The sequence below is a fragment of the Hemiscyllium ocellatum genome, chromosome 6 (genome assembly GCF_020745735.1).
Source record: "Hemiscyllium ocellatum isolate sHemOce1 chromosome 6, sHemOce1.pat.X.cur, whole genome shotgun sequence".
Classification (NCBI taxonomy): domain Eukaryota; kingdom Metazoa; phylum Chordata; class Chondrichthyes; order Orectolobiformes; family Hemiscylliidae; genus Hemiscyllium; species Hemiscyllium ocellatum.
This window is the reverse complement of record NC_083406.1, coordinates 102661557-102686981: the sequence shown is the minus strand read 5'-3', so window position 1 is coordinate 102686981 and position 25425 is coordinate 102661557. Positions and strand designations below refer to the sequence as shown.

The 25425-nt window shown below is 40.8% G+C and overlaps 1 protein-coding gene across 2 annotated transcripts in view; it reads left to right on the top strand.

The window, feature by feature from the left end:
- Positions 1 to 25043, top strand: part of p4ha3 (prolyl 4-hydroxylase, alpha polypeptide III) — an 84799-nt gene extending 59756 nt beyond the window's left edge. Inside the window, exons 8-13 of one of the 2 annotated variants that reach the window (XM_060826820.1) lie at positions 265 to 329; positions 3964 to 4123; positions 6825 to 6887; positions 9586 to 9654; positions 21232 to 21328; positions 24461 to 25043. In XM_060826820.1, the coding sequence (XP_060682803.1) occupies positions 265 to 329; positions 3964 to 4123; positions 6825 to 6887; positions 9586 to 9654; positions 21232 to 21328; positions 24461 to 24531 (525 nt within the window). In that variant the 3' untranslated portion in view covers positions 24532 to 25043. The remainder of the gene's footprint in view (positions 1 to 264; positions 330 to 3963; positions 4124 to 6824; positions 6888 to 9585; positions 9655 to 21231; positions 21329 to 24460) is intronic. The other variant, XM_060826821.1, reaches the window with a different exon arrangement.
- The last annotated feature ends 382 nt before the right edge of the window (positions 25044 to 25425 follow it).

The following is a 25425-nucleotide window of genomic DNA, read 5'->3' as shown; positions in this document are numbered from 1 at the left end:
TAAAACTTTGCACCTGTGATTGTTTAATGAGACCATGACTGGCAAACATTTAAGATAATTCAGCATCGGATTTTGATTCTAGGAAGGGTCACTGGACCTGAAACGTCAACTCTGATTTCTCTCCACAGATGCTGCTGAGCTCTTGCAGTAATTACGATTTTAATTTCTGATTTACAACATTCGCAGTTCTTTTGGTTTTTATATAGGATTGATTGCTGGCTGAGTGATCTGAAGTGCACTGACACTTTTCCCTTGGGTCAACAGTTGCAGAGATCAGTGGTGGCCTCTGGAGAGAACCAGGCTGCAGTGGAGTATCGGATCAGCAAAAGGTAAAATCTGTCAGCAAGCTTCCAATTACATTCCTTACCTGCCAATGGATTAGTCTGTCTCTGTCCATGTTTGCCTTCACTTTGATCTTACTCTGATGATTCAGATTAGCTTGCAGCTAACTTTAAATTCAATATATGTTGTCATCTTAACTGCAAGACTTTTAAAATTCTCCTTTTTAAACTTTCCTGTCTTCTTCCACCTTGCCAGAGGTTACGTTATGCATTGTTAGAGCTTTGTGAATTTTGCTTCAGACCCACAGCAAGGTGATTGACTTTTAGCTCCCCTAGTGGATTGACAGTAAATGCTAACCTGTCCAATGATGCTCACATTCGTGAATGAATACCTAAAAAAGTGAGACTATCTTGGAAACATTGCAATTTTTGTTCTACTTTTTTAAAATTTTGAAAAGTTGTATAATTCTAGAAGGTAGAGTTTAAGTATCCAACATTGTTTCACAATCATTGCCAATTTTAAGGTGGAATGGTCCACAGTAATAGATTTCAGAAGAACATAGACAGACTGGAGAGATGGACAAACATATAGCAGATGCAGTTGAATGGAAGAGATGCATTTTTGCAGCGAAAGACAACGTGACCTAAATGACAAGATTATAAAGTGAGTTCAGAAATAGAAACTCCGAACAGTATGCTTTTAAAGTGTCAGGATAAATTGAGATGGCTATTTAAAAACGCCTGGGGTTAGAACATGGAACATAGAGCACAGTACAGGCCCTTTGGCCCTCAATGTTGCGCCAACCTGTGAAAATAATCTGATGCCCATCTAACCTATACCGTTTCATTATTATCCACATGTCCAATCCCCATTTAAAAGCCCTTAGCATCAGCAAGTCTACTATTGTTGCAGGCAAGCCGTTCCACACCGCTACTTCTCTCTGAGTGAAGAAATTACCTCTGACATCTGTCCTAAATCTATCACCCCTCAATTTAAAGCTATGTCCCCTTCTGTAAACCTTCACCATCTGAGGAAAAGGGCACTCACTGTCTAACCTACCTAACCCTCTGATTATCTTATACTTCTCGATTAAGTCTCCTCTCGACCTTCTTCTTTCCAATGAAAACAGCCTCGGTTCCCTCAACCTTTCCTCATAAGACCTTTCTTCTATACCAGGCAACATCGTAGTAAAGCTCCTCTGAACCCTTTCCAACGCTTTCACATCCTTCCTATAATGCGGTGACCAGAACTGCACACAATACTCCAGGTGCAGCCTTACCAGTGTGCTGTACAGTGAAGCATGAATTCATGGCTCCAAAACTCAATCCCCCTACCCATAAACACCAGCACACCATATGCTTTCTTAACAACCCTATCAACCTGGATGGTAACTTCCAGGGCTTTATGCATCTGGACACGAAGATCTCTCTGTTCATCTAAACTGCCAAGAATTTTATTATAAGCCCAGTACTCTGCATACCTGTTACTTTGCCCGAAGTGACCAACTCTCACTTTTCCACACTAAACTCCATTTGTCAGTTCTCAGCCCAGCTCTGCATCTTATCTATGTCGCTCTGTAACCCACAACATCCTTCAGCACTATCCACTCTGCCTACCTTAGTGTCATCTGCAAATTGAATAACCCATTCTTCTACGCCCACATCCAGATCATTTATAAAAATGACAAACAGCAGTGGCCCCAAAACAGATCTTTGCAGCACACCACTGGTAACTCAGCTCCAGGATGAACATTTCCCATTAACCACCACCCTCTGTCTTCTTTCAGCTAGCCAATTTCTGATCCAAACCAGTAAATCAGCTTCAATCATGAAACTCCGTATTTTGTGCAATAACCTACTCTGTGAAACCTTACCAAACACCTTACTGCAGTCCATGTATACCACATCAACTGCTTTACCCTCATCCACCTGTTTTGTTACCTTCTTGAAGAACTCAAAAGGTGAGTGAGACACAACCTACCCTTCACAAAACTGTGTTGACTATCCCCAATCAAATGATTCTTTTCAGGTGATTATAAATCCTATCTCTTATAACCTTTTCTAACATCTTACCCCCAACCGAAGTACGGCTCACTGGTTTATAATTACTAGGACTGTCCTGATTCCCCTTCTTAAACAAGGTAACAACATTTGCGATCCTCCAGTCTTCTGGCACTACTCCTGTCGACAATGATGTCATAAAGATTAAAGCCAAAGGCTCTGCAATCTCCTCATGGCTTCCCAGAGAATCCAAGGATAAATCCCATTCAGCCCAGGGGTATCTATTTTCAGATTTTCCAAAATTGATAAAACCTCCTCATTGTCAACCTCAATCCCATCTGATCTTGTAGCCTGTATCTCCGTATTCTCACTAACATTGCCCTTTTCCAATGTGAATACTGACGAAAAGTATTCATTAAGCGCTTCCCCTATGTCCTCAGATTCCACACACAACCTCCCAGTACTATCTTTGATTGGCCCAAATCTTACGCTAGTTATTCTTTTATTCCTGATATATCTATAGAAGGCCTTAGGGTTTTCTTTGATTCTATCTGCCAACAACTTCTCATGTCCTCTCCTCGCTCTTCTTAGCCCTCTCTTTAGATCTGTCCTGGCTAACTTATAACTCTCAAGACCCCTGAGCTTTCACGCCTCATCCTCACATAAGTCTTTTTCCTTCCTCTTGACAAGAACTTCATCATCTTTGGTAAACCATGGCTTCCACACTTGACAACTACCTTCCTCCCTGATAGGTATATATTTATCAAGGACCTGCAGTCACCTTTCCTTGAATAAGCTCCACATTTCAAGTGTGTCCATCTCCTGCAGTTTCCCTCCCACCCTATTCATCCTAAATCTTGCCTAATCACATCATAATTGCCTTTCTCCAAGTTGTGCCTCTTTCCCTGTGGTATATACCTATCCCTGCCTATTGCTTTTTTAAACATAACCGAATTATGGTCACTATCGCCAAAGTGCTCACCTACCTCTAAGTCTAACACCTGGCTGGGTTCTCGGATGTTATAATAGAGACATGCAATTTCTTTTGTGATTTTAATGTCAAGGCTGGTAAGAACAAGAGCAAAAGTTGTAGGGCAGTTTCAACCTGACGCACTTCATAGGAACAGGGATGAGAAGATATGAGAGGTATGGGGTGGGAGGTAGAGACCTGGTCAAAAATATTGAAAGGCTGTTGAAGGAGAGAAGCAAGTGGCAAAGCAGATTCAGAATGACCATTGCAAGTGGGGAACAAAACAGTATTGTTGGGACCAGTGCAGCTGCAAGTGGATTGCAAATGAAATATATAAAAAAACATTGAAATTGAAGACTTCAATATCTGCGCTAACACAATTACTTCAAATGTAATGAATTGACCCTGAATTACATTGAGATTGTATAATAGAAATGTAAGCTCTTTTGTTAACTATGAACTATTTCATTCTTAATATGTTTCGATCATCAATTACTTCTTTCAACAATTAATGTTTTATTTCTTCTGTTTTCACAAAGGTCTTCATATGTTTTTGGTATTTGGGGTTATCATTTAAAGCCCTTTCTCCTAATCATTTTCACCCCCTTCATCATGGCTCGCACATTTTTATGCTCACCACATAATAGGAGCAATCGTTGGTTGTTCATTTTTTTTCAGTAACCATGAATATATTTGTGTGTTCTTTCTCAGTGCCTGGCTCAAAGACACTGTGGATCCAGTGATCAGAAAGTTGGATCAACGCATTTCACATCTTACTGGCTTAAATGTGCAGCCGCCTTATGCAGAGTATCTCCAAGTAGTCAACTATGGGATTGGAGGTCACTATGAGCCACACTTTGACCATGCAACGGTGAAAGCAATATATATTATGGAATATATCACAGCATGTAGATGTGTTTTATTGCATTAAATTTCTATTACAATTTGGTTAATTATTGACAGTCCCTTGAAACTGGAATGAAACCTGCTATGATTTGTGCTTTCTCAGCTGACCAAGCTGGCCAATCCTGGTGCCATGGGTCTTTGGGCAGAGTGAGGGGTGCTCAAGCCAAGATTCTGCACTCCTATCTTCCACTTCTTTTACTTCACTTCAGTAGAATTTCTGCGGCCAACTATGCTGCCACTTATTGGCTGATGTGCCACTACATGGCATGATTTGCAACAAATTCTTCTCATGTACCAGCATCAATTGGTCCCTTTTCAATGAGGCCTTCAGTTTGTCCTTAAAATGCTATGCCTGTCCTCCTTGAGATCAGGTGAAACTCATGAGTTGTGGAAATAATAATATGATCATGGGTGCAGTGACAGAGAAATTGGCTTCAGTGAAGAGGCTGGAATTTGTTTGCCCACTTTGAATTTCGATAGCCTTGGAGAGACCACTGGTGAGTATTTGCCAGTGTCCAGAGATGCCTTTAGTCAATGAGTAAAGCCTCATGGTCATATGGAAGAGTGGTGAATGATAGCAATGTAGACTTTGTCCTCTTATGAAGATCTATATTGTTGAAAGCTCAATAGTTTAGATAGATATTGAAGTACTTGTGTACTACAACTTATGTAGTGTTAAGGTGTATTGGGGTATGTTTGACATGTGATCATGTGTTATAGTAGATGTTGAGTTTTATGTCCATCACAATGCTTGTATTATGTAATGAATGTGATGCAGCTCATGTATGCTGTAAATGATTAGATTATTGTACGATGTGTAGCATATTATAGTGGGTATTGGCTTACGTTAACAGTTTTGCTCAGATAAGCTTGCAGTAGCACAGAATGTATGTAAGACAATTATGGGTGAAGTTATACTTTTTTCTCAGAGAGGTCAATGTAATCTACAATTATTTTTAAAGTTCTCTGAGCTAAGGCAAAAACAAAACAAATCTCCCTTTTCTGTAAGCACCAAAGTGATAGAAAAGTCATCGCCAGTGATATCAAACTGCATTCAACAATAACCTGCTCACTACTGTTCACTTCAAGTTGCACCAGATCCACTCAGATTGTGATCTTAATATATCTTTAATCCCAACATGAAAAAAAGCTGAACTCAAGAGAGGAAGTGACAATGACTACTCTTGGCATCAAAATTGCATTTGACTCTGGTGTGGCATCAAGGAGCCTGAGCAAAACCACTATCATTGGGAATCAAGTGACAAGCTCTGTTGGTTGGAGTCAGATCTGGCACAAAGGAAGATGGTTGTAGTAGTTGGGGATCAGTCATATCAGCTTCAGGACATCTCTAAGGGGAGAGTCCTAGCTCCAGCCATCTTCAGCTGCCTTATCAAAGACCTTCTTTCCATTATAAATTCAGAGGTGAAAAGTTCACATGATGCAAGCTCTCCTCTAAGGGTCATACCATCCTGACTTGCAACTAATTTACCATTTCTTTACTGTCGCTGGGTGAAAATCCTGGAACTACCACCCAACAGCAATGTAGATAACACCTCATGGACTTCAATAGGATCAAGAAAGCAGCTCACCACCAAATTTCAAGGGTATTTAGGGAGAGGCAATAAAGACTGGATTAGCCAAGGCTGCCTGGACCCCATGAATGAATTTTTTAAAACTGCGCAATATTCAATGCTATCTGTGACTGTTTATTACTGAAGAAGTCCATGGCTAAATGCAGCAAGGTCCAACAACATCCAGGCTTCACCTGATACACAAGTGCCAGGCAATGACCATCTTCAACAAAAGAGAATCTAACCATTGCCTCTGGACATTCAATGGCATTACCATTATTGAAAACTCTCATCAACATCCTGGGCATCACCATTAACTGAACTCACCATATAAATACTCTGGCTACAAGAGCAAGTCAGAAACTGGGAATACTGCAGTGAATAACTCACCTCCTGATTCCCCAAGGCTTATCCATCATCTGCAAGGCACAAGTCAGTAGTGTGACGGAATATCCCTCACTCACCTGATTAAGTGCAGTTCCAACAATGTTTAAGAAGCTTGACACTATCCTAGTTGAAGCGGCCTTTTTGATTGGTACCACATCTACAAACATCCGCTCCCTCCATCTCTGAAGTTCAGTAGCAGCAGTGTGTACCATCTACAAGATGCAGCTCCCCCAGGGTCTTTGGACAGCACTTTCCAACCCATGACCACTACCACCCAGAAAAATGAGATACTGGGAACACCACCACCAAATTTCCCTCCAAGTTGCTCACCCATCCAGACTTAGAATATATCATTGTTCCTTCACTGTCACTCTGGCAACATCTTGGAACACCCTATCTTAGAGCATTGTGCATGTATCTAACCACTTGGATTGCAGTGACTGAAGAAGCCAGCCCACCACTACCTTCTGTGTGGCACTTAGGGGTGGGTAGCAGATGATGGCCTAGTAAGTGATGCACATACAAATAATAGTAAGCTAATAGTCTATGCAGGATATCTTTGTGAATGGCATATGCTACATTTGAAATTGGTTTTAATTCTTTAGTTTGTTTCATTCAGCTGGTTCATGTCACATATTTACTTTATAGTCAAAATGTTTAATGGTCAAAATGTTTGTTCAAAATTAATTTTTTTTTGGTTTGCTTTAGTCCCCAAACAGCCCATTGTATAAACTGAAGTCTGGAAACAGAGTGGCAACATTCATGATATATGTAAGTACTGATCATATTCTGTTGATAAAAATGCATCTACTCTCAGATTTGTTAAGCTTTTGAGGAAAATGGAAATATCTTTTTTTTGTTCCTGCCCCCATTTACATGAGAATAGAAGCATTTTCCAGTGGAGTTTTACGGGGTCAATGTTGCTGTTTTTTTAATTAATTCAGGGAATGTAAGTATCACTGGTCAATCCAGCATTTATTGCCCATTCCTTTTGCCTGGAGGGCATTTTAGAGTCTGGAGTCACATGTAGGTCAGACCAGATAAGGATGGCAGTTTCCTTTCCTAAAAGACAATAGTGAACCAGATGGGATTTTCAACAGTTTCATGGTCACCATTAAACTGTTAATTCTAGATTGTTTTATTGACTTCCAATTCCACCATCTGCCACGATGGGATTTGAACCCAAGTCCCCAGAATATTATTTGACTGTCTGGATTGATAGGTCAATAACAATACTGCTAGGCTATTGCCTCCCTTATAGATCGTGTTATGAACAATTGGAGAAAGGAATGTTCTCCAAATTTGCAGTGACACCAAGACTTGTGTGCAGCTAATTGTATAAAAGATGTGCAACAACACAAAGTTACGTAATGGCTAGGTCAGTGAGCTGATAGGTTGTTGTGAGAATCTAACATAGGTGATTGTAAACTCTGAGGTGAGATTGGAGAAATAAGAATCTGGAGTATTTACAAATGTGATTCAGAGAATGGGACAGTGACAGGAAAGTGACTGGGGAATTTCCTGCATAAATAGTCAAAAGCACTGGCTCAATATTCAAAGGAGCTCAATTAAGTAGATACATTGCTGAGAGGTAAACATGGATGAGATTTGTAACTGGGAAGAAATATGTTTAAAGTTACTTCCAACCTGACCTTGGTATGGACTTTATCAGGAGCACGGTGTTTGGTTTGGTTCTAAATTATGGGAAGGAGTTCTTGTTTATGAATCGTGAGGGAGGGCATGAAGCAGGGCTGCTAGGGCACCTAAACAGAGGAAATGGACAACTTTGGGGGAAGGAGGCCTTGTGGGGAGAAGGATCAGACAGGCAAAGGTTTTTTTCAGCGAAATGTAAAGCGCGTGCTTAATTCCATATAAATACTGTGTCATCCATGTTCAACCCACATGTTTGTATTGGCCTAATGCAGCAGAATAAAGCATCCCTGCTTCACGATCTTTGGGTGGTCTATGTGGATAAGTTTCATATTATGGTAGAAACCCATGCCTGCAGATTATTAGCCTGGGCCTCCTGGATTACTAGATCTGTGATTATTGCCACTATGTCACCATCTCCCCAGTACAAAACACAACCCAATGTCTTGAAAAGTACAGTAAATGCTCACCCTCTCACCTTACAGAGGACTTTAGGATATAAAATTGCACTCATGGAATTTTTTCTTTTTTGTTTCTCAAATAAAAAAAAACTTGCATTCATTTGGCATAGTGAAATGTACCAAAGCTCCTCAATAATTGACAAGGTATGGATAGGAAGTTCCTATTCCCTAGTCAACAAACCCATAGCGAGGGGATATAGCTTTAAAGATAAAGGTAGGATCAGTAGATAGGATTTGAGGGGAATCATTTTCACCGGGAATCATTTTCACCCTGAGAGAGGTGGGGCTGTGAAATGTTGGACGGCTAGGCCTATTGGTGGACACAGATGCACACAAAAAATGTAGGAAGTATTTGGAAATATGCTTGGAGTCCTGTAATGGATCAGGAAGCCGGCCAGGAGGTCGAATGTGGGAATAAATTGTTGGCCAGCAGAATTATGATAGACTGAATGCCCTCCTTCAAAGATTTCATTTTTGTGATGAAATGAGCACAAAAAGAGATGACCTAAAGTTTGCTGATAGAGATTTTAAGGAGCAAGTGGAAGGAACAGAGATGAGCAGAATTTTCCAGAAAGGAAATCACAGATTTTGGGCATGGATATGTTGGAATGATGAACATTTCAGTTTGTCTTGTGCAAACACTAATGGGAGATCCAGCAAATATTTGATGGATCTTTCACACAGGCACTCAATTTTCTGTCCATTCTGAAAGTTGCTCTGTGTGTTTACAATGTGATTTGGCGTGGGTGTACTGCCTTCCATCGTCTACCAGAATTCTGCATATATGTATTCATTTATATACAATTATTTATCTGCAGGTATAGAAGCTAAACATAATAATTTTGCATTCTTTCTTCAAAATCAAGGCTTCCTCATCCATTCCAAATGCAATAGCTAAAGCGAAGGTATTAATTTGTGATGTTGTTCAAGCCTGATATAGGAACGTATTGGGTTCATTAGTGTATGTTACTCCTGTGGCCATCTAAATTGTATATGAGCCAATACGCATTGCCTTTTGTAGAGTCATAGAGTCATGTCTTGGAACACTCGTTGGCTCTGGAAGTGTAATGATATAGCTGCACACTCACCAAAACCAGCAGTGTGTGTGTTTGTTTAATCTCTGTGAAGACAGACTGACTTAACATTGGAAATGGTGCAGCTTAATCAAAGTGGTAACCAACTTTAATCTGTCTCTTCAATTAGGCTGTGCAATTTGGTTTGATGTAATGATATGGAAATAACAAATAAGGAAGACCATCCGACTATAGTGGTTTACCCTGTCCCTTCATATTTATGAAAGTCGCGTAACATTTATGCTGAAGGAGTTTTGATAAGGCCAACCTTGTGTTTTATTATAGTTAAGTGCAGTGGAAGCTGGCGGGTCAACTGCTTTCATTTACGCGAACTTCAGTGTTCCTGTCGTCAAGGTGAGTGGGATTTATCTTATTTTGAGGTGTGGTTGGTGGTATTCACTATATTAATATTGACATAGCTATAAATTGATATTTATCTCATCTGAACCTCAGCCATACAGACAGTCAGTTGGGGCTGAACAATTTACCTTTTAGTGCTGTTGAGTTAAATACTGGAAAATCAGATAGTAGTCCATGATCATTTTCCAGCAACCCTTGTAAGTGGTATGTAGTCATTAAGTAAAAAGTGAGGTCTGCAGATGCTGGAGATCAGAGCTGAAAATGTGTTGCTGGTTAAAGCACAGCAGGTCAGACAGCATCCAAGGAACAGGACATTCGACGTTTCGGGCCAGAGCCCTTCATCAGGAATGAGGAAAGTGTGTCCAGCAGGCTAAGATAAAAGGTAGGGAGGAGGGACTTGGGTGAGGGGCGATGGAGATGTGATAGGTGGAAGGAGGTCAAGGTGAGGGTGATAGGCCGGAGTGGGGTGGGGGCGGAGAGGTCAGGAAGAAAATTGCAGGTTAGGAGGGCGGTGCTGAGTTTGAGGGAATCGACTGAGACAAGGTGGGGGGAGGGGAAATGAGAAAACTGGAGAAATCTGAGTTCATCCCTTGTGGTTGGAGGGCTCCCAGGCGGAAGACCACTCCCTTCATGACTCCCTCGTCAGGTCCACACCCCCCACCAACCCAACCTCCACTCCCAGCACCTTCCCCTGCAACCGCAGGAAATGCAAAACTTGCGCCCACACCTCATCCCTTACTTCTCTCCAAGGCCCCAAGGGATCCTTCCATATCCGCCACAAATTCACCTGCACCTCCACACACATCATCTATTGCATCCGCTGCACCTGATGTGGCCTCCTCTATATTGGGGAGACGGGCCGCCTACTTGCGGAACGCTTCATGGAACACCTCTGGGATATCCAGACCAACCAACCCAACCACCCCGTGGCTCAACACTTTAACTCTCCCTCCCACTCCACTGAGGACATGCAGGTCCTTGGACTCCTCCATCGCCAGAACATAACAACACATCAGTTGGAGGAAGAGTGCCTCATCTTCTGCCTGGGAACCCTCTAACCACAAGGGATGAACTCAGATTTCTCCAGTTTCCTCATTTCCCCTCCCCCCCACCTTGTCTCAGTCGATTCCCTTGAACTCAGCACCGCCCTCCTAACCTGCAATTTTCTTCCTGACCTCTCCGCCCCCACCCCACTCTGGCCTATCACCCTCACCTTGACCTCCTTCCACCTATCACATTTCCATTGCCCCTCCCCTAGGTCCCTCCTCCCTACCTTTTATCTTAGCCTGCTGGACATACTTTCCTCATTCCTGATGAAGGGCTCTGGCCAGAAACGTCGAATGTCCTGTTCCTTGGATGCTGCCTGACCTGCTGTGCTTTAACCAGCAACACATTTTCAGTGTGTAGTCATTAGACAAGGACAAGAGTGGGATTGCATTCAGTGCCCACCATAGACAAGATTCTGCCAACAATCACTGATAAGGCTTGTAAGTGAGTAATGGACAAACATTGGAGGATGACCAACATATTTTGGAACTGTGCCCTAGCTTGGAGTCAACAGATTTAGAACCAAGTAGTAAGAGAATTTTTGTGCATCCTCTTAATCTGTATTTAAAGAGAGGTTAGACATAATAATTCCATGTTTACTAGTACTATGTTACACGCCAGGTCATTCTCAATGCCAATGGAAAGCTTAGTTCCTCTAATGTTTGGCTGACCTTCATGGTATAATCACACAGCAGGCTTCACTATTAAATTAAGCTTCATTTTTGCTCAGCTTTATTTTATACATTAAAGATGTTTTCTTGTTTGATTGACTCAGTGGTGGAACTACATTCTTAATGACGGACATGAGCAGAAGCCTCCATGGTTCTTTTTTGTAATAGAAACCTAAATGGCAATTTTAACAATTTATGATATGAGTACAGGACAAATCAGACCTAAGAGTGAAATGTGATTTCTTGGTCATGATATTTTTTCAGTTTTAATGTGATGATACTTTACTGAAATAAAAGAATGCAATGTAACAGATTTGATTTTAATAATAAAACAGACGTTTATTACATTAAAGAAATTAAGCTAAAATAGAATAACCCAAACTATTTACATATAATGCAAATGTAAAGACTTAGAAATACACAATAAAATACAATTCCATTAATCCCAAAAGTTACACTCTTCTATATATTCTAAAACAACAATGCTTTGCAGATTCTAAAAACACTCCATTATAGTACTTAAACCTAACAGAATCTCCTTCTCAATCATGTCTACAGATCTAATTTAGTTGTGACTTCAACTGTTGGACTGGAGAGTCTGATAGTCTTCTTGCAGTCTTCACACCTGACCTTAAACTTTCTCAAATAACTTCTCCAGGGTTTTGCCCAAACATTTCAGATCTGGAACTATTATTGTACACCTTACTCTGTGGTAATCTATTTTTAACCAATCTAAACTACAGTATCTTCTCCCTTTTTTTAGGAGCAACTACTGTATACATATATCTTCAGCTAAGAACTAATACTGAAGGATTTCTCTCCCAAGTATGGTGTTTTCCTGTAAACTTTTTTTTAAAGAAGTCCCAAATCAGAAAGCCAAGTTACTACTCGATGTACTTTGTCCGCTTGTAAATTCTCCAAACATAAACAAAGCCTGTTCGTTTTTTGGAGGCAATGTCTCTCTCAGACTGTTTTAAAAACAATCATTCCAATGGCTTTCTGTACCATGGTTCCAATGCTCAGCTTCTTCATCCACACTGCAGCTATATCCAAACAAACTGAAAGAATCTCTAACCTATTGTGCAATTGCATTGGCAGTCATTCTTGCACTGCCCTCTGGATCCCCTTGCCTGCTTCATTTTCAGACACACTCATCTGTTCCTGACCTCTGACCAAATCAGAACATCCTGTCCTACGTGGGGTCACTGCCTCCTCATACAAATAATCCATACTTTCCCTCCCTAATGTGTTAACACTGTCTGCCCCTCTTTCATCAAACACCTCGCTCACTAAAATGTTAGTTTTTTACTCCATTTCCTTAGCAGCACTCCCTCACCTTGGCTGCATTAAAGAAACTTATATTTGTGATCAGCTGGACTGGACCCAGAGAAACTAGATTCAACCATTGAGCTAATTAATGTTGTGGAGAAAATATAGAGAACCACCATGAAATGCAGAGAGTTCTACAAGAAGTAGGCCTTTTATTTGCAAACAAAAAACCGTGACACTGAGAAAGCTGATTCTCGAATGCCCACGAACCTCAGGGTCCGTGGATTTTTATATTTTTTTTATCATGTTTCTGTTAGCTTATCAGCATGTCCAACTGTATTAATCAAAGTACCTCACTCTAGCTATGGAATAAACCAGTGATGTTAGTTCCCATTATCTCTTTAGTTGTACATTCTACTTGATGTTATTCTAATGTCACGGTTAGACATTTATTATCACTTCTGCTACAGTGATCTTTCATTGCAGACTAACCTATCATGATAAATATTCGGCTATTCCATCTGTTACAATAGTCTCCTGTCTCAAGCTGACTTTACTAACTATTAATTAGATATTTTAATGTCATGTCTCAAATATTTACAGTCTTAATCCTGTCATAATAACACTTAACAGAGAAACTTGCTTTATTACTTGTGTTATCTCGTCTCGCCATAGTAACCTTTCAGCCTTAACCTTACTCTGCTAATTGGTGTAAGAATGTTCCACTATGGTTATCCCATCCTGATTCCCAGTGGTCTTCATGCTTTAACCCTTCCCATGCTGTCATGTTCTTTATTTTTCATATTAACCACTCAGCTGTCACAGTAGAGCGTCTTTACCCTGTCTTAGCTGCAGAAAGAAGTAATCTTCATTGGTTTACACAGTACTTTTTAGTTATTGCTCATTACAGGCTAGATTAAGTTTTAAGAACAAATTAACACTTTAAACGTCCCACTTACTAAATTCATAGATTTGTATTCAAATACCTTATTTGCTCCCATTTTAGTTCTTGGCATCTGCCCCTAAACCCATCATCTCAACAATACAGATTCTGTCACAGGTGTAATATTGAGTGTGACTTCTCATACTTGTGAAGTCTTCTCTAACTGAATGCAACCAAAAACTTCTCCAAATGTTAAAATATCCTAAATTACTTAGTGTTTCAAAATTCTTGTTATATTTTTCAAAAAGTATCATATCGTTTCAACTGAATCACTGACTTTACTATCAGAATACCACTTCAAATGTTTCGACTAGAATGAGTATTTGGTGAAATCTTAACTTCATATTTTCAATTCTTCCATCAATTTAAAGCAAATAATTGAATAGAGCAATCTCTTTTTCTTGTGCTGAATTTAATGTTATATCAAATTCAAAGTAATTCAGTTCCTAATTGGAAATGTAGAAGGCCATATTACAGAGGAGGAAGTGCTGGATGTCTTGAAACGCATAAAGGTGGATAAACCCCCACGACCTGATCAGGTGTACCCTAGAACTCTGTGGGAAGCTAGAGAAGTGATTGCTGGGCCTCTTGCTGTGATATTTGTATCATCAATGGTCGCAGGTGAGGTGCCGGAAGACTGGAGGTTGGCTAACTTGATGCCACTGTTTAAGAAAAGTGGTAAGGATGAGCCAGGGAACTACAGACCAGTGAGCCTGATGTCGGTGCTGGGCAAGTTGTTGGAGAGAATCCCAAGGGACAGGATGTACATGTATTTGGAAAGGCAAACATTGATTAGGGATAGTCAACACGGCTTTGTGTGTGGGAAATCATGTCTCACAAACTTGATTGAGTTTTTTGAAGAAATAACAAATTGGATTGATGAGGGCAGAGCGGTAGATGTGATCTATATGGACTTCGGTAAGGCCTTCGACAAGGTTAGATCTCACAGAATACAGGGAAAACTAGCCATTTGGATACATAACTGGCTTAAAGGTAGAGGACAGAGGGTGGTAGTGGAAGGTTGATTTTTCAGACTGGAGGCCAGTGGAGTGCCACAAAGAACGGTGCTGGGTCCTCTATTTTTTGTCATTTATATATGTGATTTGGATGCGAGCATAAGAGGTATAGTTAATAAGTTTGTTGATGACACCAAAATTGGAGGTGTAGTGGAAGGTGAAGAAGGTCAACTCAGATACAACGGGATCTTGGTCAGATGGGCCAATGGGCTGAGAAGTGGCAGATGGAGTTTAATTCAGATAAATGCGAGGTGCTGCATTTTGGGATAACAAATCTTAGCAGGACTTATACACTTAATGGTAAGGTCCTAGGGAGTGTTGCTGAACAAAGAGACCTTGGAGTGCAGGTTCATAGCTCCTTGAAAGTGGAGTTGCAGGTAGATAAGATAGTGAAGAAGGCTTTTGTATGCTTTCCTTTATTGGTCAGAGTATTGAGTACAGGTGTTGGGAGGTCATGTTGCAGCTGTACAGAACATTTGTTAGGCCACTGTTGGAATATTACATGCAATTCTGGCCTCCTTCCTCTCAGAAAGATGTTGTGAAACTTGAAAAGGTTCAGAAGAGATTTACAAGGATGTTGCCAGGGTTAGAGGATTTGAGCTACAGGGAGAGGCTGAACAGGCTGGGGCTGTTTTCCCTAGAATATTGGAGGCTGAGGGGTGACCTTATAGAGGTTTACAATATTATGAGGGGCATGGATAGGATAAATAGACAAAGTCTTTTCCCTGGGGTCAGAGGGTCCAGAAGTAGAGGGCATAGGTTTAGGTAAGAGAGGGAAGATTTAAAGATACCTAAGGGGCAACTTTTTCACGCATAGGGTGGTACGTGTATGGAACAAGCTGCCAGGGGATGTGGTGGAGGCTGGTACAATTGCAACATTTAAGAGGCATTTGGATGGGTATATGTATAGGAAGAGTTTGGAAGGATATGGGCCGGGTGTTGGCAGGTGGGACTAGATTGCATTGGGATATCTGATCGGCATGGATGGGTTGGACCAAAGGGTCTGTTTCCATGGTGTACATCTCTATGACTCTATGACTCTAAGTGTGCAGATTGAATTTGCTGTTTTCTGAATTACTGGTATAGCTGATATCTGAATTGCTTGAGCTTTCTTTTAGCAGCAAGGAGCGCAGTAAAACATTCCATGCCATTGCTGATCAGTTTGGTCTATTATTCTGACTCCAATCATTCTTCTTGGGATCTCTGAGCATTTACTTTAGGAGTTTGAACCACAATAAAACCACAGAACCACAATAAAACATCCCACCCCAAGTGCTGGCAGCAAAAAGAAACATCTGGCTTTGAGAAATGTCAAAATGTCTGAGATGGAGTGGAAAGTTTATTGGAAAAAACGAGTTCATATAAGTGAAACCCAATCTGTCAGAATTCACATAAATCCTGACATTGGTGGTAATTACTTTCACAAGATCTTCTTATAATGGTTTATAATCATTTTCAGTCAAATTCTGGTTGTGGAATATATAGGTCTGACGTAGTAACAAGGACAATTTTGCAAGACAAATGCTAAAATCTGAAACAAAAATCAAATAGAATTAAATTTAATTAAAAATTATATCAAATAAAGTTCAGTGTAAATAATTTTATGCTTACAAATACACATTAATTATTAAGAATCTGTGAATCAAAAAGCAGAAAAAGTGAAGAGAAAGTTAAAGTAGCAGATATAGAATGTGGAAATGAGGAACAGCAGCCAGTTTGCACATTGAATACTGCAACGTGATTAATTCATGTCAAGAAGATCAAGCTGGATTGCAGACGTTGGATCAATGTGAACTTGATTCCATTTTGTCATGGGAAAAGCATACCCTCTGAAACCACTCAACAAGGCATGAGTAATGCTAAGTTTTAATGGGCCAAAACATCTATGCTTTCTAAGGCCTGGAGTCTGAATGTGGGAAGTGCTATTAGATGCTAGGGCGTTCCAGTACCAGTTAAATGCATTTCGATATGCTGCATTCCACCTTGACACAGTTTATCTGTATCAAATTGGTCATAGCAAGAGTCCTGTTCCAGATGTAGTGATTTCATTGAATGGTTACCTCAAACATCTGCTGGATACAGTGTGGGACTAAACATGGCTGAGGCTATGTCTTGAATTGACAAGCAGATCAGCTTTAGAAATGTCAGCATCTAGTCCTCTGGCTATTCAATCTGTACTGCAAGGATCCTTAGCGCCAGTAGAAGATATTAACTGTAACAACATTTGTTATGCTGCAGTCTTTATTTGAGGCTGTTCTTATCCTTTTATTTTCTGCTGGTTTATCAAACTATACATTATCAATAACTGACCCATGAAGGACTCCCCTTCTCAACCTCTCCTCTCACCCAAGGCATGGTGACCCTTTGGTTAAACTTCTACCAGTTGTCTCTCTTTAATGAGAGAGCAGTCCTATGGTCTGGTAAGACTATGTTAACTTTACATTTTCAATCTAGTCACAAGTTCTTTGCTGAGGCTTAAAGTGTAATAAAATGCTCTGACATCATGTTAAACCATGTTAAGAACTATACCTCAGGTATTGGTTCAATTCTCTTCCTGCTTTGATTTTGTGTTAATACATGAGACAATAAAATTAAATCAATAATAATGGAAAGAATTCAAATTTCTTACACTTTGAATTATTTAATTTTTGAAAGTTCTCCAAATCTGCCTGATGGAATTATTCCTTCACATAGGAATGTCTGTATATTGTATAAAGTTTAGTCAAATGCTGATTTGTCAATGACACCACTGGCCTGTGAGTCACCCAGATCTCACTGTAATTTCAAGATGTTACATGTGCAAATTATTTACTTTAATCCATATTTTCATAGCCTGGCCAAGAACTGGAAAAATCCTATGTGCTGATATAATCCCAGCTGATGTTATTACTGGACAAATCACATCCCAGACAAAAATCTGGCCTGATAGATCAGATTTTGTTTCTTCCTGGTTTAAATGAAGCAGACTTTCACTGAAACATAAACACACAATGCTGCAGATTTGATTCCAATCATAAAGCAGATGTTTATTACACAAAAGAAATGAAAATTAAATAGAATAAACTAAACTATGCAGAGGCCTCCATCTCAGCCTGCTCCAGAGGTCCCTTAGCATCACAGATGCCAGCCTTTAGCTAATTCATTTCACTCCATCTGATGTCAAGAACTGATTGATGGCACTGGATACTGCAAAAGCTATTGGCCCTGACAGTATTCCAGCAATAGTACTGAAGACCTGTTCTCCTGAACTTGACTCCCCTCGCCAATCTGTTCCTGTACAGTTACAACATTGGCATCTAGCCAACAATGGAAAATCACGCAAACATGTCCTGTACACAAAAAGCAGGACAAATCCAAACTGGCCAATTGCCTCCTCATCAGTCTACTCTTGATCAACAGTAAAAACCTGAAAGGTGTCATCAACAGTGCTACCTAGCAGCACCTGCTCAGTGACCCCCAGTTTGGGTTCTGCCAGGGCCATTCAGCTCCTGACCTCATTACAGCCTTGGTTCAAACATGGACAAGAGAGGTGAATTCTGGAGGGTGAGGTGAACATGACAGCCCTTGGTACTAAAGCTACTTTTGACTGAGAATGGGATCAAGGAGCCCTAGCAAAACTGGAATCATAGGATATCAGAGGAAAAAACTGTCCACTCATTGGAGTCATACCTGACACCTTGGGAGATGGTTGTGGTTGCTGAGGACAATCACCTCAGCTCCAGGACATCTCTGCAGGAGTTCTTCGGGGTAGTATCCTAGGTCCAACCATCTTCAGCTGATTCATCGATGACCTTCCCTTCATTGTAAGGTCAGAATAGGGGGTACTCGCCACTAATTGCAAGATATTCAGCACCATTTGCAACTCCTAAGATACCGAAGCAGTCCATGTTCAAAAGCAACAAGATCTGGACAATATCCAGGATTAGGCTGAAAAGTGGCAAGTAACATTTAGGCTGGACAAATATCAGGCAATGACTGTCTCCAATGTCAGGCAATTTAACCATTGCCCCATGATATTCAGTGATGGTAACACCACTATCAACGTCCTGGTATGGTCTAGCTATATTAAAACAATGGCTACAGGAGCAGATCAGAGGCTAGGAATACTGCAGCGAGTAACTCACCTCCTGTCTCCACAAAGTGTGGCCATCATCCACAAGGCACAAGTCAAGAGTGTGATGGAATACTCCCCACTTGTCTGATGGGTGCAGCTGCGATAACATTCAAGAAATTTGACACAATTCTGAACAAAGCCGTCTGCTTGATTTCCACTACCTCCTCACACATCCACTCATTCCACTACTGAAGTCAGTAGCAGCAGTGTGTTCCATTGATAAGATGCCATACTGAAACTTAACAAGGATCCTTAGCACCTCCCAAACACACCACCACTGCCATCTAGAAGGACAAGAGCAGTGGATACATTGGCTCACCACCACCTGCAAGCCTCTATGAAGTTTTTACCAACTTGACTTGGAAATCTATCACTGTTCCTTCAGTGTTTCTAGTCGGAATCCTGGAAGTCCCTCCCTAAGGCTATTGTGGATCAACTACAGAACATGGACTATCGCAGTTCAAGAAGGCAGCTCCCACCACCTTCTAAAGGGCAGCTAGGGGTGCGCAATAAATGTGGCCAACCAACAATGCCCATAGCCCATGAATGTATCTAAAAGAATTACATCTACAAGGCTTAATTTAACTGTGGCTTCAATTTCCCACCTTGAGAATCTGATATCCTCTTGCTAGAGCCTTCATACAGCTGAACTTAAACTTTCTCAGTTTCAAAGAATTTGTTCAGAATTGTCACCAAACACTTCTGGTTCATGACTTTGAAGCTAAACTGGGGTAATCTTTTTCATAACAATTCTGAAACATTTCCTTTTTCAGGAGCAAATGTTCAACAGATTTACCTTCAGCCAAAATTTCTGCAAAACAGCCCAATGAAATCCCAATTTTTTTCCCCAAGTTTAAGTATTAATCTTAATCAAAAAAAATCAAGAATCGTTTTGTTGGCTCATAAACTCTTTGAATGAATACAAAATTTCATTCCATTCCAGGAACTCTTGTATTTTAAAAATAAATAATCATGGCTACAGAAATACTTGTGAGTTAATTATTAAATGCTTTCTGGCACACAGATCAAAATCCACGTGCCACTAGCTCATATGCAAACCCTAAAATAAATGATATTGAAATATATATATAAAACCCACACACCTTACATCACGTTTGATGCAACTGTGAAGTTAAACGATTTTTTGAAATGGAAACAATTTATTAACAAACATCTGCATAATGAAGCAGATATTCTCTTAACCTGAAATCCAAAGGTTTTTAGGTTTAATGTACTTTCTCTTGGTCATTTTAAGTTAAAGACCTTTACTGGTTTTATTTGCTAAAGCCGGCATGTTAAATTAAACTGCACTTAAGGAATCAGGAACACCATCATTTGTAATTTGAGTCAAAGCAGATCTTCCACTGTAAGTTGGCATCAATTCCATTTGGTACAATAGAATGATAGACTTAATTCTCATGATTTAATATCCCATTGGTAGGTACCAAATGTTCTGAGCTGAAAATGTGTTGCTGTCAAAGCACAGCAGGCCAGGCAGCATCTCAGGAATAGAGAATTCGACGTTTCGAGCATAAGCCCTTCATCAGGAATGAGAGAGAGTAGCCAAGCAGGCTAAGATAAAAGGTAGGGAGGAGGGACTTGGGGGAGGGGCGATGGAGGTGGGATAGGTGGAAGGAGGTCAAGGTGAGGGTGATAGGCCGGAGTGGGGTGGGGGGGGAGAGGTCAGGAAGAAGATTGCAGGTTAGGAGGGCGGTGCTGAGTTGAGGGAACTGACTGAGTCAAGGTGGGGGGAGGGGAAATGAGGAAACTGGAGAAATCTGAATTCATACCTTGTGGTTGGAGGGTTCCCAGGCGGAAGATGAGGCGCTCCTCCTCCAGCCGTCGTGTTGTTATGTTCTGCCAGTGGAGGAGTCCAAGGACCTGCATGTCCTCGGTGGATCCGGAGGGAGGTCTGTTGCTGGAGGCTTCGGATTTGTTGTAGGTACAGGTTGTCCTGGTTGGGTCCAAATTTTGTTGATTGGAATGTAGTTCGGAGTCCGTGTGGGATCAGTCGGTTCCGTAGGCAGGTGCTGAGGAAGGAGATGTGGCTGTGGTAACGAGTCTGTTTGAGAACGTGGCTGAAGAGTTTACCAAATGTTCTGATTCTGCTTCAAACAGTCTTGCAGTGACTGGCTCCTCCTCCCAGTCCCAGGTATAATGAGATTCTCTGGGGATTGTAAGCCTCCAAATAAAGTCAGCACCCAACAACCTTCGTCCCCCCCCCCCCCCCAATAAAAAAGCAACAATCATCCCTCAAGTCATTGATGTTTCAAACTGATTCACTGGCATCCAAAATAACTTTGTTTGTATTTTAAAGTATAATTTACTTTCAACATTCACAGTTGTTAGAAGTGAAATTATGTTAATTTATGATTATAATTGTGATAATTTACTATCCCCATGAAATCAAGTAAGGTGCAAAAATAACTCATCTTACATATCCTGTTTGAATACAGATTTGTTAACCTTCTTCATATTGCATTCACAATAAATTGTTCCTTATTCATTTAGAATGCAGCTCTATTTTGGTGGAACCTCCACAAAAATGGACAAGGCAATTCAGACACCCTTCATGCTGGCTGTCCAGTGCTTGTTGGAGACAAATGGGGTAGGTGCTTGATTGAAGTAATTGTGAGCTACTTGCTCTATACCTTCCTTAAAAATGACAATGCACAGACAATTAAGCTCACCACAACAGCTAGAAACAAACAGGATCAAATGGGCCAATGGGCTGGGAAGTGGCAGATGGAGTTTAATTCAGATAACTGCGAGGTGCTGCATTTTGAGAAAGCAAATCTTAGCAGGACTTATACACTTAATGGTAAGGTCCTAGGGAGTGTTGCTGAACAAAGAGACCTTGGAGTGCAGGTTCATAGCTCCTTGAAAGTGGAGTCGCAGGTAGATAGGATAGTGAAGAAGGCATTTGGTATGCTTTCTTTTATTGATCAGAGTATTGAGTACAGGAGTTGGAAGGTCATGTTGCAGCTGTACAGGACATTGGTTTGACCACTGTTGGAATACTATCTGAAAGATATTGTGAAACTTGAAAGGGTTCAGAAAAGATTTACAAGGATGTGCCAGGGTTGGAGGATTTGAGCTATAGGGAGAGGTTGAACAGGCTGGAGCTTTTTTCCCTGGAGCATCAGAGGCTGAGGGGTGACCTTATAGAGATTTACAAAATCATGAGGGGGGAGTCCAGAAGTAAAGGGCATAGGTTTGGGGTGAGAGGGAAAATATATAAAAGAGACCTAAGGGGCAACTTTTTCACACAGAGGGTGGTGCATATATGGAATGAACTGCCAGAGGAAGTGGTAGAGGCTAGTAGAATTGCAACATTTAAAAGGCGTATGGATGGGTATATAAATAGAAAGGGTTTGGAGGGGTATAGGCCGGGTTCTGGCAGGTGGGACTATATTGGGTTGGGATATCTGTCAGCATGGACTGGTTGGACTGAAGGGTCTGTTTCTGTGCTGCACATCTCTATGACTCTATGATTCTATATAGGATTGTGAAAGTTTTTTAAAGGGGTAATGGAATTAAGATAACCAGAACAGTTACATGATTAATAATAGAGATGTGTCTAGTGCAAAAAATGATTCATATTATTTTATCAGTTTTTAAAAAATCATTCAAGGGTTGTGAGCTTCATTAGCTGGGCCACCATTTATTACCTATCCCTAATTGCCGATGAGGAGATGGTGACGAACTGCCTTCTTAAACCACTACAGTCCATTTGGTGTCATTGCACCCGCAATGCCATTAGGGAATGAGTTCCAAGATTCTGACCCAGAAACAGTATAAGTAATTTCCCTTCTAAACCACTCGCATCCTGACTTGGAAATATTTCATTGTTCCTTCACTACATGTATACAACAGCTAACTGACTTCTAGCACTTCTGCTTGTTTGACTGTAACCTTCACAGTGCCCTGACACTTGAACTCAAGCTAGTTCACACATGAGAACCTCAGTCCAACTAGTAAACTCTGGCAGAGTTGAAACTGGCTTGTTAACCCATGTTCTTGTTTATTCGTCAAAGGGAAGAACACAAACTATGCCTGCAGTTTCTAACATAACCTGCAGGTGGTGGTTTGCCATCGAGCAAGGGATTATCAGCTTCTTGTTATATTTGTAATCACAAGAAATCACAGTGCAACCTATTTTGACTTGTGATTTCATCCTCTGAAGGTTTTTGACTTGATGTTCCCTTTGCATCTTTAGGTGTGACATTCCATTGGTCTCTCTACCCAGACAGCCAAATAATTTAAACTCCCCAGGGTATGTTTTGCCGAGCATCTCAGCCAGACCCACAGGGGCCACCCTGACCTCCCAGTCACTGCCCATTTCAATTCCCCTTTCCATCCCCTGTCTGACATGACCATCCTCGGACTCCTTCATTGTCACAGCGAATCAGACTGCAATTTGGAGGAACAGCACCTCATCTTCTGCCTGTGCAGCCTACAGCCCAGAGGCTCAACATTGAGTTCTCCAATTTCAAAAACCCTCCCTTCCCATCACCTGATTCCCTTCTCAGCCCCTCCCCCACCCATTCATTCCTCTGAGCGACCCTTCCTTCAAGCTACCAGGGTTATACCCGAAATGTTGACTTCTCCACCTCCTGATGCTGCCTGGCTTGCTGTGTTCTTCCAGCCTCCTGCCTGTCTACCAAATAATTTACATCCATGCCAGTTTTGACTGCGATGTGAAAGTGCCAGTGTTGGACTGGGGTGGACAAAGTTAAAAATCACACAACACCAAGTTGAATGATAATGGTCTTCTGTGACTTTATTTTTGACAGTATCAGCCCACTTCGCAAAGCCAAAATATGACAGATATTTCGGAAGAGGAGTGATAGATCACAGCGAGCTTGTTTATTTAGTCTGAGAGATTGTAGAGTGAAAGAGATAGTCACTCCTGCTGTGCTCCCAGGCAATGCTGGAAAATCCCTTAGCTGTGAAACGCAACCGAATTGTCTCATTTTTATTCACTCATAGAACATGGGCATCTCCATCTAGGCCAGCATTTATTGTCCATTCTTAATTGCCCAGAGGACAGTTAAGAGTCAACCACATTGCTGTGGCTCTGGAGTCACATGTAGGCCAGACCAGGTGAGGACAGCAGTTTCCTTCCCTAAAGAACATTAGTGACTCCAATGGGTTTTTTTCAACAATCAGTAATGGTTTCATGGTCATCAGTGGATTCTTAATTCCAGATTCTTTATTGAGTTCAAATTCCACCAGCTGCCGTGGTAGGATTTGAACCCAGGTCCCCAGTACATAAGCTGAGCTTCTGGATTAATAGTCTAGCAATAATATTACTAGGCCATTGCCTCTCCTTATTTAGATACAAGAACAGTGACATTAACACTGGGTCAATGAATGAGGTGATACATAGCCCAGCCATTACTACAACAAACTATTAATAAATTATTACTGATAAAAGTTTTGTTTTGCACTAAAAAATGGAATAATTCCATAATTTGAGTTAAACGATATAAAAATACAATGTAATGGCAACTTATTACTGAGCTGTGGAATAAAAGTTAAGTTAACTTAAGTTTAGCAGGTTATTTGGGAGAAAATTAATACAATTAATATTAGTGTTTCTTTTCTTAGCTTTTGCTTTTTTCCAAATTTAGAAAAAAGCATCAAGACTAATCATTGCTGGTATTTTTGAGCAGTAGTAGAGTATTTGATGTGAAGCCTATTAGCAATTTTTCTTTTCTTATAAAAACCTTTTCAGTGGCTAACAAGTGGATCCGAGAACATGGGCAGGAGTTTCAAAGGAAATGTGGAGCGGACCCAGATGAGTAAACGACCTCTTCGTCATGGGACCTCTTGGAGTACAAGAAACTGTGCTGTGCATGGAGATGGGTAGCGCCATATGTTTCTGAAATAATGACTGGGAATCCAAGCTTTGTTTGGACAGCAGTGAGGCAGTCTGGCCTGCAGCCAAAATATACTTCAGCACTGAGTAGTATCTGAAGAATGGAGCTGAGCAGTTGTTAACTCCAGGCAATAAAGCTCTTCATTAGTGGCAATGCTCCCCCCCACTCCCCCCCCAAACCCAAAACCAGGACACATTGCTGCAAATTTCCATTCATTTTCAACACTGACTGTGCCAAAGTCATTGATTTCTGCTGAAGGGAATTTGGCGTCAACCACATCCGATATGGAAAAGCTGAAGCAAAGACAAGAGGACAATAAATTAACTCCGAATAAATGAAGCCAAGAAGACGTATTTTGTGAAATCAGTTCACTGAAGCAAATTTTTGCACTGCATCATTCAATTCTGAGGAGAATCTCCTTGGAAAATTAAAGGAAAATAAGGGGGAACCAAGTCTCTGTTTCTCTTGATTTTGAGATGCAAACATGAATCTAATAGATAAGATCTACAAGTTTGTAGCCTTTAGAGTGTAAATGACATTTACATCCAATCAGATCTGTTTTCACACTTTTGTTTAGATATTTTGCCATCAATTAGTTGGTTAGAAGCTAGGGTACAATATATATACCCCCTGCTTTGTAAGCCCCCTTCCGATAGGATGGCCCCAATGTCTCTGGCAACTGGCCCTGAAAGCTTAAAAAGATGATATTTAAACGTTGAATTGTTTCACATCTCGTGTATTTTCAAGGGCTTACTCCTGATTCCTGATGAAAGGCTTACACCTGAAACGTCGATTTTCCTGCTCCTTGGATGCTGCCTGA